The following is a 20,013-nucleotide window of genomic DNA, read 5'->3' as shown; positions in this document are numbered from 1 at the left end:
ATCTATCCTATATCTATCTATCTATCTATCTATCTCATATCTATCTATCTATCTCATATCTATCTATCTATCTATCTATCTCCTATCTATCTATCTCATATCTATCTATCTATCTATCTATCTATCTCCTATCTATCTATCTATCTATCTATCTCATATCTATCTATCTATCTCATATCTATCTATCTATCTATCTATCTATCTCATATCTATCTATCTATCTATCTATCTCCTATCTATCTATCTATCTATCTATCTATCTCATATCTATCTATCTATCTATCTATCTATCTATCTATCTATCTATCTATCTATCTATCTCATATCTATCTGTCTATCTCCTATCTATCTATTTATCTATCTATCTCATATCTATCCATCTATTATCTATCTATCTATCTATCTCATATCTATCTATCTATCTATCTATCTATCTATCTATCTATCTATCTATCTATCTATCTATCTATCTACCTACCTATCTATCTATCTATCTATCTCATATCTATCGATCTATCTATCTATCTATCTATCTATCTATCTATCTATCTATCTATCTATCTACCTTTATTGTTCACCTCTTATAATATAAAAACAATACATTTGCCTTTAACCCCCGGTTAGCAGGTTAGCAGAATCTGTTGACAGGGAACTCTGTGCTTCAGCCTGTCTGTATCATTAACTTTTACAATCCCCCTGACTCGATGTCTCCCGGTAAGCTGACACTATAATTCCATGATTTGCCATCATATAGCAAACATCAGACTAAGACGGCGCATGTGTCAGTGCGGTGGATGGGGTCTGCAGACGTGTTACAGGTTCATGTTTTTACTATGCTCTGATGTCTGAATTGAAAGGAAAATTGCCCATGTCTTGTCGGTAGTGTGACTTGGCGGTGGGATCAGGAGGTGTGAGCGGCGAGGAGAAGCCATGACAGGCATGTCAGCGCTGGCGGTCCTGTCTGCTGCTGGTGCATTGTTCTCTCATAGCAAATGTTTAATAAGATGCTTGCTGGGAATGGAAGCTTAACATAGCGATCAAATGCCACTCGCTTGGAAGAGAAATACCAATTATTAGCACATCGCTACTCCAAAACGTTCAGATCTACCTGAAGATGGAGGATGCTTTACTGTCAACCAATCTAAGAGGAGGTTCAGCTGACAAGATCCCTCTAGTTAGTAAACCTTTATGGTTCCTTGTATGCTTACGGAGGAAACACGGCCGATGCGCTCGTATGCACCGCTAATCCACAGGAGAATAGTTAGCCGACGACAAGTCAAACATCGAGGAGCCGGAAGCCGAATACATTTAATATGAAGCCTCACCCACCAATAAGAGAAATCGGGGAATCTTCTATTGCGCCTCTCCCCGAAAGACGATGACTATAGATATTTTTTATATTCCTCTAGTATCAGGTGCAAAAGAATAGGACCTGCTTTATCTTTTGCGTATTTGCGCACCGAAGAACCTCATAGAGGTCTATGGGAGGTGTGTATACCGCTCAATAACCCGCACCGCGATAGGCTAATTAGCCATTTAAATTAGGGTGGGGTGATTCCCCCGGCCCATGTGAATGAGCGGCGTCTGCGCAAATACCCTCAGTACCTGAAAAATACAATCATTGACTGCACAGGAGCAAACATATGGCGATATACGCTCGTCTGGTTAAGCCTTGTCTCTAGAGATGAGCGAGTATACTCGCTAAGGCACATTACTGGAGCAAGTAGTGCCTTAGCCAAGTATCTCCCCGCTCGTCTGTAAAGATTCGGGGGCCGGCGTGGGTGACAGGTGAGTTGCGGGGGGGAAAGAGGGAGAGAGAGATCTCCCCTCCGTTCCCCCTCGCTCTCCCCCGCCGCTCCCCGCCGGCCCCCGAATCTTTAGAGACGAGCGGGGAGATACTCGGCTAAGGCACTACTCGCTCATCTCTACTTGTCTCCTATTTTGGGCCGTATTTATATACCAAAAGTGCCCATGAAAGTCTATTGGAACATGAAAAAATGCAGCGAACATGGATGTTACATGCGTGCGCCAGGAGATGGTGAAAAATAAAAGTGACATTAGTTGGGCCTTCTTCCTGGATTTTTTTTTGCATGCTTAAAAAACGGACGGCGCATAGTTGGAGAACGGATGTGAAAAAAAAGCACATGCACAACAATGCATGCAACATGCACGTATACATGCAGTGAGGTTTTTCTCCCTTACACGGCCGTATTTCCAGGCATTTTTGCATACGCTTGCGCAATACGCAGCGAATAGAGTCGACTAATTCCAATGGGTTCGCCTACATTTCCTCTTTTCGCGTGCGCATTTTGCACGCACGGAAAAATGCAGCGCGCTCTACTTTTGTGTAGAAGTCTATGGGGGGGGGGTGTGTAAATGCACACGCAATACACCATGGGATGTGCAATATGCGGTGCAATTCCACAGGAAAAATAACACATCTGCAGCTCGTTAAGCTAATTAGCCGTTTAAAACTGTGAGCTGTGAGCAGAAAAAGTACATTAAAAAAGCCTCGCTCATAGCAGAAATACGTTGCGTGAGATCTGTGCAAAAACGCATCCGCTCATGTGCAGGAGCCCTAAATGAGGGATGGTCACATTGAAACAACCTCTGTAATGCCTCCACATTAGTGGCTACAATCACAGAGACTGATGAGTATAGCCTTGTAATTAATAAATGACTTGAGAAAGTGACAGTTTGCCGTCTACATCTTAGAACCTAATGAAACCATTGCAACTAGAGATGAGCGAACCTACTCGTTTAGGGCGATTTTGCACTCGAGCACCGCTTTTTTCGAGTAACTGACTACTCGGGCGAAAAGATTCGGGTGGCGCCGGGGGTGAGCGGGGAGTTGCACAGGGGAGTGGGGAGAGAGAGACCCCCCCCCCCCCCTGTTCCCCACTGCTACCCCCCAGCTCCACCACGCCGCCCCCCGGCGCCCCCCGAATCTTTTCGCCCGAGTAGTCAGTTACTCGAAAAAAGCGGTGCTCGAATGCCAAATCGCCCTAAACGAGTACGTTCGCTCATCTCTAATTGCAACCAATAGGGAGGCAGAATCTGACATCAATATGGCTGCCAAAACAGAACACCAAAAATCCCTATCTCTCGAGAAGTTAGAAAAAAACATTTCGCCAAACTTTGGCTGCTGCAACGTCTGATGTACTAACAGTAGATCATTTCTAGATTTTGGGTGGAACTCCCCTTTAAGAATAGGTCGAAATCACACCTAGATGTCAAGGTCAAACTCATGGTCATTTTCCCTTTGGCAGTCAGCCGCGATACCATATCTCACCATGTGCCGTATCTCACCTATCCTATAGACCTGTTTATGTAGCAGTTTTGGTCTTAGCAATTTTTTTGTTCCACTTTCAAACTTTTTGATTAACATCTTCTACAAGTGACCCAGTTAATAATTGGCATCCCCCCACTTCAAAGACACAATGCCTTGCCCTCTCCGTGTAGGGTCGTCCCTATCTGGTCCATTTTCTTTTGACTTTACTGTGTTTGTTATAAGCTTTGATATATAACCACAATTGTTCCGTTTTTTTCCTACCAGTCACCGATAACAATGCGAGAGGTTAAACTTCAGGCATTTCTATTTCTGGATCGCGCCATTAAGCCCCTTTTTTGATTGTAACAATAACCGTTTCTTTTGAAAAACCCCAACAAGGTTACAAAAATATATTTTTATTGTGCGGCGCGTAAATTAGACGGCCTTGTTATTACATTGCGGCGAAATAAAGCTGAGGAGGAATTTATACTGTTTCCTGCACTGCTTACAATTTCACTTTAGAAGCCGCTTTATATAATAAGAAAGTTATTAAGGTATCGACTTGTTTCCCGTCTGGTCCAAGGAAACCATTTCTGTAGAGGAAAAACTGGTGCAAAGGTATTCTTGTGAAGCTGCCCGTAGCAACCAATCAGGATGCAGCTTTCATTTCACAGCCTATCTCCGAAAAATGAGAGCTGTGATCTGATTGGATGCAGCAGCATTGTGTTGGTTTTTTTTTTTAAGAACAACTTTATTAAAATGTGAACGCTGAAGAACTTACAAACATCGTTGACCATTGGTAATTTATGAAACTGTCTAATAAAGAAATGGTGTCCCCTAGCAACCAATCACAGCACGGCTTTCAAGTTTGCAAGGGCACTATAAGAAATGAAAGTTGCACAGTGATTGATGGATGGGATAAAAGAGACTTTTCGTGAACATCTACGAATAGTGACCCTAGTTATTAAATGGGTTCTCTGATGCTTTTACTATTGAAGATAGGAGAGGTCATCAATAGGTGATCGTCAGGGGCCCACCGCTTGGGATCCCCACCAATCAGCTGAACCCCAGACCCGCTGTATGTGCAGACCGCACTGGAAGTGGATAGTGCTGTTAATATTGCAGTGGCACGGTTTGGTACTGCAGGTGCAATCCCATTGAATTCAATGGGAGCTGTACCTGCAGTACTGAAATGGTACACTGTAATACAGATAGTGCTATCCGTACAGACAGCAGTTCTGGGGGTAAGCTGATTGGTGGGGATCCCAATCAGTGCGCCCCGACGATTACCTATTGACCACCTATCCTGAGGATAGCTCATTAATAGTAAAAATCCTGTACAACCCCTTTAAGCAACAATTAAGTCTGCTGTCCTGATATGTCTGTTTTAGTACGTACTTGAATATATATGCATGCCTCTTCGGATCCATTTCATTATGCCTTGATGAAGGACTGAGTAAAAGTCTGAAAGCTCGCATTAACATCATGAATTTTTGTTAGCCATTAAAAGCTATCATATCCACAAGATTACTTGGTTACTCTTTCTGTTGCGGATTCCGCTGTGAATGCATGTTGGATTTTCATGAATCTGGTGTGAACAGGCTCTTAAATGTAAACTTTGAATGGGTTCACTTACTTTTCTACTTTCTTTTTCTGTGCAGGCTATCATCTATGAAGGACAAGATAAGAACCCTGAAATGTGCCGTGTTCTGCTCACACATGAGATCATGTGCAGGTAACAATAACACCAACGGGTGCCGGTCTGGGAACTTCTAGACATGCTGAAGAGTATGATATGTTTTATAATACTGTCTTTACGAGCATAATTTTAATTTAACGAGCATCTGTTGACACGGGCCCCTGCAGGTCATAATAAACCTCCTTTCCCTGTCGTCTACAGGTTCTTTCCAGGTTTTCTTCTGTAAGTGTAAACTGGTGCTAATTATGCATTTAGACAAAAATATATTGTAGGGCATATTCATTACGGCTTCTATGCAAGATTTCTTGTGTTCAGAAGTCGTAATTTTGGAACATCTCTCAAAATTCAGCAATTTAAGCCAGACCACTCCACTTTTTCAGTCAAAGTTAACTCAGTCGAAATCTATCTATCTATCTATCTCATATCTATCTATCTATCTATCTATCTATCTATCTCTCATATCTATCTATCTTCTATCTATCTATCTATCTATCTATCTATCTATCTATCTATCTATCTATCTATCTATCTATCTATCTATCTATCTACCTATCCCATATCTATCTTCTATTTATCTATCTATCTACCTATCCCATATCTATCTATCTATCTATCTATCTATCTATCTATCTATCTATCTGTCTGTCTATCTATCTATCTATCTATCTCTCTATCTCATATCTATCTATCTCATATCTATCTATCTCATATCTATCTATCTCATATTTATCATTTCTATCTATCTATCTATCTTATATCTATCTATCTATCTCTCTCATATCTATCTATCTCATATCTATCTATCTATCTATCTCATATCTCTCTAACTATCTATCTCATATCTATCTATCTCATATCTATCTATCTATCTCATATCTATCTATCTAACTATCTATCTCATATCTATCTATCTATCTATCTATCTATCTATCTCATATCTATCTATCTCATATCTATCTATCTATCTATCTATCTATCTATCTATCTATCTATCTATCTATCTATCTATCTATCTATCTATCCCATATTTATCTATATCTATCTATCATCTATCTATTATCTATCTCATATCTATCTATTTATCTCATATCTATCTATCTATCTATCTATCTTTCATCTATAGATCTTAGCATGTCCAAACCAGATTGCAAGTCACTTTATTTAAAGCCCCAGCACACTAGCCAGAGAGTGGCTTTTAAAATATGGCACATATTTACTCATATTGGCTTTTCTTACAGCAATCTAAGTAAACTATGTGCCCGTGTAAGTGCACAAAGTAAGTCAATGTCACCTCTGAATCCAAATGCCATACCGACCTACATCAGCTACGAGCCTGGCATAGGTTTCAGCTATAATTTTCACCAGTTTCGGCATAAATTATACTAAATCAGATGGCTTCCTAACACTAGTCGTAGCCAACTTTTTGAAAAAGTGCCAGGGCCTGGTGTTTTCGTCAAAATTGCTACATTACAGCCAGCCAACATATGCTCTAATGGGGCCTATCTAAGAGACCCTGGACACCAGAATTCTGCTGTCCGACAGTTACAGTTTTGGCGCACTCATGCTAGCCGTGACTTTTGGAGCTTGCTTGTTGTGCCTCACCACTTTTTCAAAAAGTGTGTGGGCCCGGCTTTAGGCTTTAGTTGTACGCAGCCCATCTCTAGAACTATAATCTACGCCAGAAACTGATGTAAAGTATACCAAAGTCCTATTCCCACTCCTAGCTGGTGTAGGTTTTTCATCTTGGAGGTGCCACTAATTGAGTCTCTGCCCAGCTGTAGCTGCTAATAGCCGCACGATCTTGCCAGCCTTAAGTGGCAAGACCACTCTTCCGTTGACAACCGCTGCGAAGTCAGAACCTGTTATGTGGGAACGTACCCTAAAGAGGTTGCAGACTTGCACCTCTTAATACACTTCTCACTGCTGGATGGGGCAAGGCTTACTTAGACCGGCTGCCATTCTAAGTAAATATGCCCAATGTGTTATGGTGCCAATGGGCCAAGGAAGGGAAGTCGACTTACTTTTAGCCTGTGGGATTAATTATGCCTGAGCTGTCCCCATGAATCGTTGCCACCTTATAGTAGTGGCATGGATAGTTTATCCCATAATCTATCCTGTTGCTTTCTCGAAAATTTTGGGGTTCTTTCACCCCGAACGATTATCGTTCATTTTCGCCTTTTTTTTGAACCCCAATCGCTCCATGGCCTTTACTTTCCTCCGCATGCATTGTATGGTTACTTTGTGTATTTTCCAGCAGGATACGCCCGGATATCCTACATCCGCTAATCAGATATAACACTCCTGTATAGAAATGGACAGTAATGGCTGTGATTGACAGGCACTTAGCGCCCACTTCTGCTCGCGCTCCGCTACGCCCACACTCATGCATACGTTACTTCTCCTAGCGGTGTGGTTTGCAGTGTTTATCATCTTGTTGGGTTACTTTCCCGATGGTATGGCTGTTCCCTTATAAACATAAAGAAGAGAAAGGAAAAATCGGCGTCTCGCAGCGGGGGAATCATGAAGCTGTTGAAGGCAAATTATGCTATTTGTACAGTATACTTTAGACAGAAAAGCCATATTTAAAATGTCAGGCAGCTAATACCAGAGATTACCATTTTCCTCGCTGCCTACAGACTGGTAAGAGATGCTGTTTATTTACTTGGCGGCCAGGCATTAAACAAAGCTGCCACTTCTGCGCAAGAAATCTTATTTGTTTAACCTTTTCGGTGCCGTAAAATGCCAATCAGCTGTATAAATAATAGAACACAGCGATATTTAGATCATTTTTAGTGCAGTTTAAGATAAAAATGCAATTTACGGGATAACGTGGGAATTTTGTGACATAATTATCGCCATCCTGAAATATATAATAATGAGTTATTACATATTACTATACAGAGAGTCTATCCCAGAAACATAATTTGAAGCTCGTGGGCCCCAATGCAACATTTGTAATAGGGCCCCCACTTAAGGTGTACTATTCATACTACTGATGGCAGATGGGGCTTTGGGCCGCTTTAGGGTTCCTTTAGACGAGCGTATGTGCAAGTCTTCAAGTGATCACTCGCTGCTGTGGTCTCTCACTGGTTCAACAGAACGGTTGGCGATGCCACCTATCGTTCTTCTCACTTGCAAGACGAGGGCTTTTTTTTTCTTGGCCCTTGGTTCATCTGCTATTGGAGACCAGCAGGGACTGTTTGGGTGAGGATCACCCCAACATATTTATATGTTTTCAGCAACCAATGGGTGTAAAGTGGGAGGGCAAAATGTGCAAAAGAAAGTGTGAGCCAATCAGTGTTCGGTGGTAGGCGCCGCCGAAGAAGAGCACACCTCCCTGCAAAGTTGGATAGTCGTTGAATGCCAACAATTACCTGTTTTACTCAAATGATAATTAATCAACCAGTGACTAATTTTTTTTAGGTGAGCTGAAACAAAGTGACTACTGAACAAATTCTCACTCGTCACCTGGTTGGCGGCCGTGTGCATGTCAAGCGACCATTTGGATGGTCACTGTCCCGGGTAGAGCCACCTTATCTCCGTTGAGCTTGCTATATTATTTCTATTGCTTGTGAGCTGCATAGAGTTGGCTACTTTTGGACCAAGTTGCTTGTGTGTTATTAGGGCATATTCTGCTAATTGCTTGTTCCCCTTATTAAAACTCCCCACTATTACCTAACCTAGGATTCTTGCAGCAATTTCATCTAATTGGTTCATTCTCAGAAGGGCGGCCATACACGTTAGACAGTTGTGTCCCAAATGTTCATGACACACCCATACAGATTCATGCTCAACTTGGCTGATCATGCATGTGCTCAGGATGTAGGGAGGGAGAAAACAACTGCCGGACAGCTCTGGCAGCAGCTTATCTCCCTGAGAACCTTAGAGCATAAGCATTAGCCAGGTGGAATTTAACTGCCTGATCCCTATGTCCCCCGACATCTGCCATCAGGGAAGAGTCAGGAGGTCTCCAAACACATTAGATGCTCAACCGGACTAAATCTATGGGTCCTCACAGACTCCTCAGACACACCTCCTTAGCCAACGGTGTCTTGGAACATCAGAGGGGAGGAGACAGAGCCAGGAGGAGGATGATTCATATAGCTCTACAAAACACTTCTCCATGGAAGAAGATTATCTAGCTAGGCGGACCTAAAGGGGATGATCGTCCCCCAACCTACACCCATCTGGTGTTCCCCTTACAAGCTGGTGGCCGGTGCCTTGTGCAACTGCACATGTCACAAGTAGCTAAAGCCGGCCATGGAGACACCATTCAGCAACACTTGAGGGGGCTTACGGCTCTGTAATAGGAAGTCTTTGGGACTCTGTGTATCAAAACCATTCAAACAACTTTGCTATCTTCCTGTGAACTAACATGTGTGTTAGGCCAAGACATGTATGTACATGCGGAATATCTGAGGGCATATCTGCTGGCAAAAATAGCAATTGTTCTGTATTTATCTACATTTGCATAGAAAGCCAGTAACAAATGATTAAAAAAAAATAAATAAATAAATAAAAAAGTAACAAGTTCAATAGAATCTATAAAACATAACATTTTATTTTAACATCTTAACATTTTAATTGAAAGCTGTAAATTAATCCCGACATCCCTTCCATGTTTTATGATGCCATTGCCATATATTTTCTATTTACCTGTGCGCCTATTGACGGATCGACTCTTAATTGGTCATTACCGAAGATAGCGTTCTTCAGTTACAATATATTAGAATTTGATATGGGTCAGAAATCTTCCCCTAGAAGGTAAAACGCGTTAGAAAGAAATCCGAGGATCAGGGGAAGTGCTGATTTTGCACAAGAGGTGCAAATGGAGCTTTGGTTATGAGCATAAAATTAGAGTCTGCTCACCATTAATCAGCCCAGCTAATTGCTATGCACGGCCATTTGCCATATGGTGTGAGAGACAGCCTGCTTCCCCGAAGATGAAATTCCCTGTAACCAGACATGAAATAGTGAAAGCCCTCTGTTTGGAAATGGCTTGTTTTAGAGATTTAATCCCTAAACAACTTTCTGCAGGGCTTTCTGTCAAGACTAACAGCACAATAAAGCTTTGCATTTATGTGACAAAGGGAGCAAATTTATGGGATACTAAAATATTCCTATGGGGAGCGCCTTGAATTCAGATGCAGAGTGGGTTTTCGGGTGCAAGATGATTGGTTAGTTAGCTATCAGGTAAGGAGGATCGAAGGTTTAAGTAGGTTCAAGACCCGGCGTCTTCTGGTAGAACTTGGAGCTTGTCTGGGTTGGAAAAGCTGGGTGAGCATATGGCTTGTATTACAGAGGGGTTATCATTCAACTTTCTGAGAGTCCTTAAAGGGTTTTTTTTAGGACTAGAATATACGGTAGATGACCTATCATTAGGAAAGGTCATCAATATCAGTTCCGGAGGGGAGCCAACTTCCGGCACTCCCACCGATCAGCTGTTAAAGGGAATCTGTCATCGCCTCATAAACTACATCTGGGGAGTGGTGTATCATAATGACTAGGTGCCCCGTTCTTGCCCTGTGTACCCACAACTTGGCACGCACACACGGCTTGGCTCTTCACACAGCTCGCTTTCCCATAGAGGTGAATGGGACAGAAGAATCACATGTTGTAGGCTTGCCAAATTTGCGGGGATACAGCACTGGAATGGGGCACCCGGTGAGTATGAAACTCAGCTCCCCCGACTCCCCATTCGCTCACCTTTGAACCCTATGGCGGCTGTCACATAACAAGACACTGCTGTTATAAATGACACCTGCTGGTTCAGGGCTGTTTTGCAGATTTTGCATTAAAAGGGTTGTCCGGTTGTAAACTATTGATGGCCTATCCGCAGGATATGTCATCAATAGTAGACTAGCAGGGGTCTGTTGCCTGAGCCCCCTTTCAATCAGCTGTTCACCAGAGTGGTGCATTCCTGTGCTAAACTGAATTATGCAGGAAGCAAACAGCTCCATTCTTACTGTAGTGGCCAGGCTTGATATTGCTGGCCAAATTTTTGTCACCAGCGTTTTACAGCCCTCACTGAGAACACCATGATGTAGTGTCTGTCACACTGATTACAGTGATATGTCTGCTGTATGTATCTGCTCAGTAGTTTTGGAGCAAATTGCATTTATTTAGTAGCAGCATGACACAGAACTAGTCCTTTTCATTAGCTGCAGCCTAGCCACACCCACTCCATCCTCCAGCCAATGATAGACAGCTTTCTCTCTCCCTCTAGGCACAGTAATAAGCAGAGAGAAGTTAATCAGCGGCTAGAGGGTACATAGGGCTAGCCTGCAGCTCATGAATATCCAAGACTACTTTCAATAGTCCTCTATGCATTTGCTGCTACTGACACAAGGCAAGTTTCTCCAAGACTATTGCATAGATCCACACAGCAGACCTATCATAGTAATCAGTGTGAATGTCACCACTATATGCTGCCCTCAGAAGGGGTGCAAAAAGAATGTGACAGTCTCTTTAAATCAATTGGAACGTTGCCTGCAATACCAAACCTGGCCACTACAGTAAGAACGGAGCTGTCTACTTCCTGCATAAATCAGCTCAGTGCACAAGCACACTGGCATGGCAAACAGCTGATCGGGCAGAGGATCCCAGACAACAGACCGCCACCAATCTGCTATTGATGACTTATCCTAAGAATATGACATCAATAGTTTACAACCATTTAAGGGCTTACAAACTTCACACTGGTCATACACGAGTTTTAGGGGTTTTGGTGAACTGCCAGTTCGTTTTGAAGTAATTCGGACCAAACCGAACTTTTTGTAAAAGTTTGGCGAACCAGCCAAACCAAACTTTTCAAAGGTTCGCTCATCCCTAGTGCTGGTCAATCACAGAGCATAGCCTAGTTAGGCATTGTCAGCTGGCATTGCTACCACCTAAACCAAGAGATGAAGAAGATCGAGTGAAGGTAATATACGACCTCTGTCCTTCAGTCCAAGGACAGAATTATGTCCTCAAACCGGAGGGCCACTTTAATCCCTTTGTTGAACAACTCGGAGCTTGTCCGGCCGTGTAAGGCATGCACTCTGTGAACTTTCTAAAGATGGAAACCCATTGCTCCCGGATGCCAGACGCTCGCTCCGGCTCTATATTTTTCAGTCCTTACACTGAGCACTCTGTTATCCTTATTCCCCCGTCCATCCACAGACTCAGTGTGTCACATATGGCCCAACCTTGTAGAAATTGGCTACATTGTGCGAGAGATCAAGGACGGCCATAGAGATGACTGTGTTGGACTCGGCAGGGCACAAAGTGGCATTAGTCCAGCTGGCAGGGGGTACCTTAGGTTAGAAGCAGGACTGTCTATGCAAAGCCTGGACAAAACTCACAGAGGCCGGCGCTTCAGCGGTTCAAACTATTATTTATGACAAGCCCAAACCTTTCCACTCCTCTAGTCGCCGGGACAAATGGCTTTCCTAAATGAGTCGCCGGTAATGTACACTGTGCGTATAGCTTTATATCACTGTAAAGATTAATGAGATATGCAATTGTCCCAGCGGCAGGAGGCTGAATTACCATCTAATACGGAAAACGCAGAAGTGATGAATGCACAAGGCTTCTACTTTATAAACCTTTATGTCGCTATTTCGTATTTTACTATTTTGGCGCATTTGGCGTTTAATTCAAAATGTTGGCAAATTATTACTTTTTTTGCATTTACACTGCTTTATTTGTATGGAACTGTTTTCAGCTGCAAACAATGATTTGACCCTTTAGGGCGCGATCACGCGTCACAGAGAAGATCTGCCCCAAAATGCGCATGCAGATTTTGATGATGATTACAGTACGGATTTTCACAGCGGTCTTCATTCATTGGATTGCAACTCCGCATTGAAAACCCATGGCATTCCTGCAACCAGCGTGCTATTTGATAATTTGCTGTAAGGTCGGCTTCACACAAGCGTATGCGCAAATATGTTCGCGCTATGAACGAGGTTGATTTGTGCGCCTATCAGTGCGTAGTATTGGACTTGTTGCGCACGCAGGGCCGGTTCACACACATGCACAACACACCCCTTCCTTGGTTTAAAAGGCTATTTAGTCCACTACCTGGGACCTCTGCCGATCATCTATTCACTGGACGATTGTGCTTGTGCACACTCAACTGAAATCCCAAGGAAGCAGAAGACAGCTCCGTTCTCACTGTAGTGGTCAGCTGTGGTATTACAGGCAAAGTTCCAACTGGGAATTTTGCCTGTAATACCAAGTCTCACCACTGCAGTGAGAACAGAGCTGTCTGCTTCCTACAGAAATTTGCTCAATGCACGAGGGCCTACTGAACAGCTGATCAGCAAGGATCCGTGGCAACAGTCAACTGCTAATCTACTACTGATGGCCTATCCTAAGGATAGGCTATCAATCGGTTAAAACTGGACAACCCCTTTAAGAGGAATCTGGGTAGAATTATAACGCTCCAGAAAAATTTGGTTTATCCACCATTCAGAGTCCATGTAAAGCTGAGCAACCGGTGGCAGGTTACGCAATGAGCGGAGGTCTATGGGACTATACTCTACCTCCGTATATGAATCGGACATATCTCAGCCTCAGGTTTCTGCCATAGCTTACATGTCAGATCCACATTGGAAAAATCTGATACTGGCGCTAATCATGTGACCTGACCGGAATAGTTGCAGATCTGCTTTCGGAATCCGCCACATGGGGACATGCCCCTAGGGGAATCCTCTTTAGTCTTCTAACAAGCAAAAACTTCCATATCCTTCGCTGGTAGACGATCAGGTTTTGCGCTGCTCTCCTCTAAATTCTGGTCCAGGATATTCGAGTTTCCGTATTTCATTCAGCGGCGCGGAAACTAAGCGGTGACTTCTGTATTAGAAAACTGTGAAAAGACATAAAGTCAGTATTTAGGGGACAATTTGCTCATTTACCTGTGTCGCTCCTAGGCCTAATAAGCTGGCAGCTGCGTTGGACGAGGTTACAGCGAGTAATTAGCCCCCATGCGGCCTTTACGTGTTTTCTGACACGGCTTCCAGGTAGCTCGGATGCCGCTAATGTCGCTGCAATTTAAACCTGCTGCCTCGATGAGGCTGAATCTGCAGTACAGCCGGAATACTGAAACCTCCTCTTGTTTTTTTTCTCTCCGCAGTCGCTGTTGTGATAAGAAGAGCTGTGGGAATCGCAACGAGACGCCCTCCGATCCGGTGATTATTGACAGGTTGGAGCTGCCTTTATTTCTTTTCCATTGCTGAACCTCATTACAATGAAACACCTGCCCCATGCCGCTTCTCCGAGCGGGCGTTGGGCAGATGAAAGCAGCAGTGACGGTTGGGTACGGCGCACTGCGGTGGCATTAGACGGGCGAGCACTCAACCATGTAACACCTTCCCTGCCCTTTCTAACATCTGTTCCGTAATGTGGCACAATCTCTAATTGCTTTTCAAACTTAATAAAGCTGCTGAAACCGATCATTGGAATTCACTGTAATCGGAAGACGCCAAACACACGGTGGCTTTTATGAAACTACCTGGCTGCGCACCAATCAAAGCTAGAGGTCGCAAGCATGGGTAGATCTATGGCGTACAACTATAGTCACATTACACTTCACAAGGGTAGCGCTCCCAATGAGTAAAGTAACGAGAAAATCTGATCTAATTGCTACACCTGCATACAAGGTATTTAAAGGGGGATGTCCAAGAGGGCCAATATTTTAATAGCGGGCAAAACCGTCCATGCCCATATGCTTTAACCCCTTCCTAAGCAGACGTTTTGCCCCCCCTTCTTTACTAAGCATGGGCCACCTAGATATATATATAGTCTATGGGCAGTCAGGAACTAGTTAAAGAGGGCCTATCAGCTGCTTTACATGACAGCAGCTCTCTTCCAGTCCCCATGATAGTTCTTCCGGTTCTCTGCTCTGATCAGTCGGCATTGTCATAGAGAACACTGATGTGGAGGAAAACAGTGATCTAGATTTTAGAGGATATATTCACTCTCCGGCCATCCCTTATCAATTAACAATTCTAGAAATTTGTTTTTTAGAACTCTGTTAGTTCCTTTGGTTATTCCTCCTGGAAATATATGAATAAATTCACTCTGGACGTTACGGTTCCTCTTGTCAGTAGGGTGTGATCATACACGTCTGGCATTATCAACATGTCAACGTATGTTGGGACACCTTACCAAGACGATTGGGTAAAACCCAATCGTCAATTTAACCATGTGCTTCTTTTTTTAAAACGCTACCTGCCCCTCTGTTATTCCTCCTGGAAATATATGAATAAATTCACTCTGGGCATTACTGTTCCTCTTGTTCATAGGGTGTGACCATACACAGTCCAACATTGTTGGTGGGTCAAATTGTTTTGGAAGGCCCTGATAAGAGGAATGGTAACACCCAGTTGTCAATTTATTCATGCATTTGGAGGAGGAGTAACAGAGTTCTAGGAAAAGTGGAGAATTGCTATTTTATGGGAACAGGTATCTAAAGGTTACAGGTTACTAAAGCTGGAGAGCGGTCAGGATCATTATTTTCATCCATATCAATGGCCCCTATGACAATGCTGACTGGTCAGAGCAGCATCAGAAAATATTGTAGTTACTGTAGGACTGGAGAGGAGATAAGTCTATATAAGCCAAGTCAGCCATGTAGGATATCTATGGAAACAAGTGTAAAAAAAAAATTTATGGGCCTTTTGGGAATTCTCCTTTATGTATACAATATAAGGAAAAGTCACTGCTGCTTTCATTGTGAGGGCAAAGACCACCCAATGCCTAGAAACCATTTTGTGGCATCAACCAATGATTTCCTAAATCCACTTCGTCCAATTGGATTTCGAACACTGGTCATAGTTCTCAATTCTTGATTCAGAACTAAACTCACTGAGAACATTTTTTCTGGGTTTTCCATAGCCAACAAAATGGCCGTCTTTTTGGTGTTGGGTGGTAGATGCCGTTATGTTACCTCCAATATGTATTTAGACTTCTGGCTTACATTGTCTGGCTGTGGTGGTTTATTTGATCTCAGTTACTTTGGTGTGTGTCGTGTTCATGTCCTGAGTACTGGATGGATGTCCAAATGAGCAAATGGCTCATTTGTTGGTCTTCGGCACCAGGGTGTGTGTAGAGGTGGGTTTACCAAAGTTCCCCCACCAAGAGAAGTGTAGGACTTGGCTATTCTTGTAACGTGTGCTCAAATAAGTGTTAAGATGTCTTCTTTGTTGGTCCCACTTTCCATTTCGGGATATGGCGTATAATTAATCTATATAGCAAAGTAAGCTTTTATATGGCTGGTTCAGTAGGATCAATGGATTTTGGTCCTGGTTCATCACCGGTTTTGGCACATTGACTACAGTATGTGTAAATATATGAAGTTGTCTATGATACTTGATGGTGGAAGTTCGTCATTGCAACTCAAGACCTCAGGAGATGATGGACAGTACTTAAATTATACAAAAGGTGATATATTTCTGTCTTATCCGCTGTCCGTGATTTGACCTGGGCAATCATGAAAAAAATATTAACGAGCCTTAGTGTCATCTACCATTTCGTAGGTATTGGAATAAGTAGCCATTGGTATTCCACTATGGGGATATGTTCTCCTTTAAAGGGGTAATCCAAAAATTGACTTTTATCGCCTATCACCGATACTGAGAACGGGGGTCCCGTTTCCCTTCTCCTTCTACTGAGGGCTCATGCACTTAATGAGGAGGAGATTGAATGCAGAGGTAGTTGACCATGCTGCCCCATTCATCTTCAATGGGACTGTCGATGGTAGTTGAGAGCTTTCGGCCAATTATTCTATCAGCCCCATTGAAATAAATGGAGTAGCACTGCACACGCTCAAGCGCCGCCCCATTCGATCTCTTCCTCACTGCAGGGTGCGCAATGAGTCCACAGTGATAGAGAGAGGGACATGGAACCCATGTTTTTGGACTCGGTTGGGGTTTCAGTTGTGAGACCTGCACTAATCACAAAAGTCAATTTTGGGATTACTCATTTAACATACAATATTCATTAATTTATGTATTTGTTTTAATTCATATTGTGTTTATCCATTTTATTTGTTACTTTTCACTAAATTTCTATATGTATCTCTGCCAAGAATTGACTCATGAGATTGTTTTGCCGGTCTGGTTGCTACATTTGTGGGTGAAGGGTTTTAATAATGTTTTTGCAAAAAGTCCAACGATAAAATGATGAAGTATCTAATTAAAAGGGTTGTGTAGGACCAGCAAAAATGGCTGCATTCTTCCCAAAACAGCGCCACTCTTGTCTGTAGGCTGTGTCTGGTATTGCAGTTAATAAAATTCCAATGGACGCTGCAGCTGTTTTTGAAATTCCAGTTGATTAAACCCGATTCAAATCTTAATGAGCCAACGGAAAAAGAATTTGACCTTGTAAATGTTCAGTTATGAGTCTACTGTGTGCTTCCATACAACGGGCCAACATACTTTAGAAACTGATCAGGTGGCTGCTATAGAGCTCATGGAGAAAAGAAGAACCCAATCCAAGGTTTGCCACCTTATGGATAATGCTCCATGGGCACTGGAAGGGGAGAAAACAGAGGGTCATGCTTGGATAGGATGGGCAAAATACCACTGGGCCATCCAATAGAGTATTAGTGTTGGTATAAACCAGTGAGGACTAGAGATGAGCGAATCTACTCGGTTCGGGTGTTTTTGAACTCGAGCACCGCTTTTTCCGAGTAACTAACTACTCGGACGAAAAGATTCGGGGGGCCCCGGGGGTGAGCAGGGGGGTTGCAGAGGGGAGGGGGAGAGAGAGAGCTCCCCCCTGTTCCCCACTGCTATCCCCCGCTCCACCACGCCGCCCCCCGAATCTTTTCGTCCGAGTAGTGAGTTACTCGGAAAAAGCGGTGCTCGAGTTCAAAAACACCCGAACCGAGTAGATTCGCTCATCTCTAGTGAGGACCTATTACGATTTGGTGTAAGGGGCCTTCTCTATTCTACATATGCCTCTGCTTCTATAATAGACCAATGTGTTCAGTTTAATGAGTTGATTTAGTAATTAAATGCAATTATCGATCGGCGGACTTGTGTACTGATTGTGTATATATTATAAAACTAGGGTAACTTTACTAGACTATTACTTTACTATTTACATTTTCCAAAAAGTAATTCAAAAAGAGTGTAATTAAGTTAATCTGCCATGTTCACACAGCGCGGAGGTAACTACCCAGATCCATTCCTAGGTTATTAGAAGCTCGGCAGCTTGTGAACAAATCTCCATTTTTTCTCTTAGTGGCCACTTTGAATTAGATGTCGGCAATTAATTAGCCACCCATTGACATTAACAACTCTGTCCCTAATAAATACATTGTAAATTAGTTTGTGCACCTCTACATTCATGTATGTGTGCAGAATACATTAGAAGGAGATGTAATGTGGGATCTCTTAGTCCAAAGTGGTTTTTTCTCTTTTTTTTTCCAACTGGTTTATGGAATGTGTCTGTCAACGAGCAGGAATGGTTTGTGTAAGGAACTAATCTGTGAAGAAATCCCTGGAGGAAATGGCCTCAGCTCCAAGCAAATCCACTGTATCCCTATTTAACGATAAACAAAATCGGAATTATGTCTACAGAAAAAGGGCAATTTTTTTGAAATATGCTAAAAAGAAGTATGTTTTACTTTACATCTCTATGATGGGAAAACTTTGCTGTATCGAACAACATGATATATATTTAAAAAAACAGAGCGGTCATATTTTTTGGTTATATATATATACACATACCGTATTTACTCCCATTTACCAGAGAATTGGGAATAATACAGTTCTCAGCGCTGGTGTTATTATCACTTACATGGTGTTTTTCCTTTGATGCATTCTGGGACTGGAGTTACATTTGATTGTTGCTGTTCAGGCTTTATATTAGTGCAATACTTTAGAAAATAATGCTGTCTGGAAATGTGGGAATGTAATAGTAATCATGGTGACAGTGAGCCGAACTCGCTTCATCTATCTATCTATCTATCTATCTATCTATCTATCTATCTATCTATCTATCTATCTATCTATCTATCTCATATCTATCTATCTATCTATCTATCTATCTATCTCATATCTATCTATCTATCTCATATCTATCTCTCTATCTATCTATCTATCTATCTATCTATCTATCTCTCTATCTATCTCATATCTATCTATCTATCTCATATCTATCCATCTATCTATTTCATTTCTATCTATCTATCTATCTAATATCTATCTCATATCTATCTAGCTCATATCTATCTATCTATCTATTTCATTTCTATCTATCTATCTATCTAATATCTATCTCATATCTATCTAGCTCATATCTATCTCTCTATCTATTTCATTTCTATCTATCTATCTAATATCTATCTCATATCTATCTATCTTCTGTTTATCTATCTATCTATCTCATATCTATTTATCTTCTGTTTATCTATCTATCTATCTCTCATATCTATCTATCTATCCCATATCTATCTATCTATCTATCTATCTATCTATCTATCTATCTATCTATCTATCTATCTATCTCTCTATCTCATATCTATCTATCTCTCTATCTATCTCATATCTATCTATCTATCTATCTATCTATCTCATATCTATCTATCTCATACCTATCTATCTATCTCATATCTATCTATCTATTTCATTTCTATCTATCTATCTATCTAATATCTATCTCATATCTATCTATCTTTCTTCTGTTTATCTATCTATCTATCTATCTCATATCTACTTATCTTCTGTTTATCTATCTATCTCATATCTATCTATCTCTCATATCTATCTATTTATCCCATATCTATCTATCTATCTATCTATCTCCCTATCTATCTCATATCTATCTATCTCATATCTATCTATCTATCTATCTATCTATTTCATATCTATCTCATATCTATCTATCTATCTCCTATCTATCTTCTATTTATCTATCTGCCTATCTATCTATCTTATATCTATCTATCTACTATCTATCTATCTCCTATCTATCTTATATTTATTTATCTATCCATCTCATATCTATCTATCTCATATCTATCTATCTCATATCTATCTATCTCATATCT

The 20,013-nt window shown here is 41.8% G+C and overlaps 1 protein-coding gene across 2 annotated transcripts in view; it reads left to right on the top strand.

Moving 5' to 3' along the window:
- Positions 1-20,013, top strand: part of EBF1 (EBF transcription factor 1) — a 368,977-nt gene that overhangs the window by 22,461 nt on the left and 326,503 nt on the right. For both annotated transcript variants that reach the window (XM_066590478.1, XM_066590477.1), the window contains exons 5-6: positions 4,933-5,006; positions 14,089-14,157. In XM_066590478.1, the coding sequence (XP_066446575.1) occupies positions 4,933-5,006; positions 14,089-14,157 (143 nt within the window). The remainder of the gene's footprint in view (positions 1-4,932; positions 5,007-14,088; positions 14,158-20,013) is intronic.

The sequence above is a fragment of the Eleutherodactylus coqui genome, chromosome 2 (assembly GCF_035609145.1).
Source record: "Eleutherodactylus coqui strain aEleCoq1 chromosome 2, aEleCoq1.hap1, whole genome shotgun sequence".
Classification (NCBI taxonomy): Eukaryota; Metazoa; Chordata; class Amphibia; order Anura; family Eleutherodactylidae; genus Eleutherodactylus; species Eleutherodactylus coqui.
Note: the sequence above shows the minus strand (reverse complement) of the source record. Positions and strands in the feature narration are given on the sequence as shown.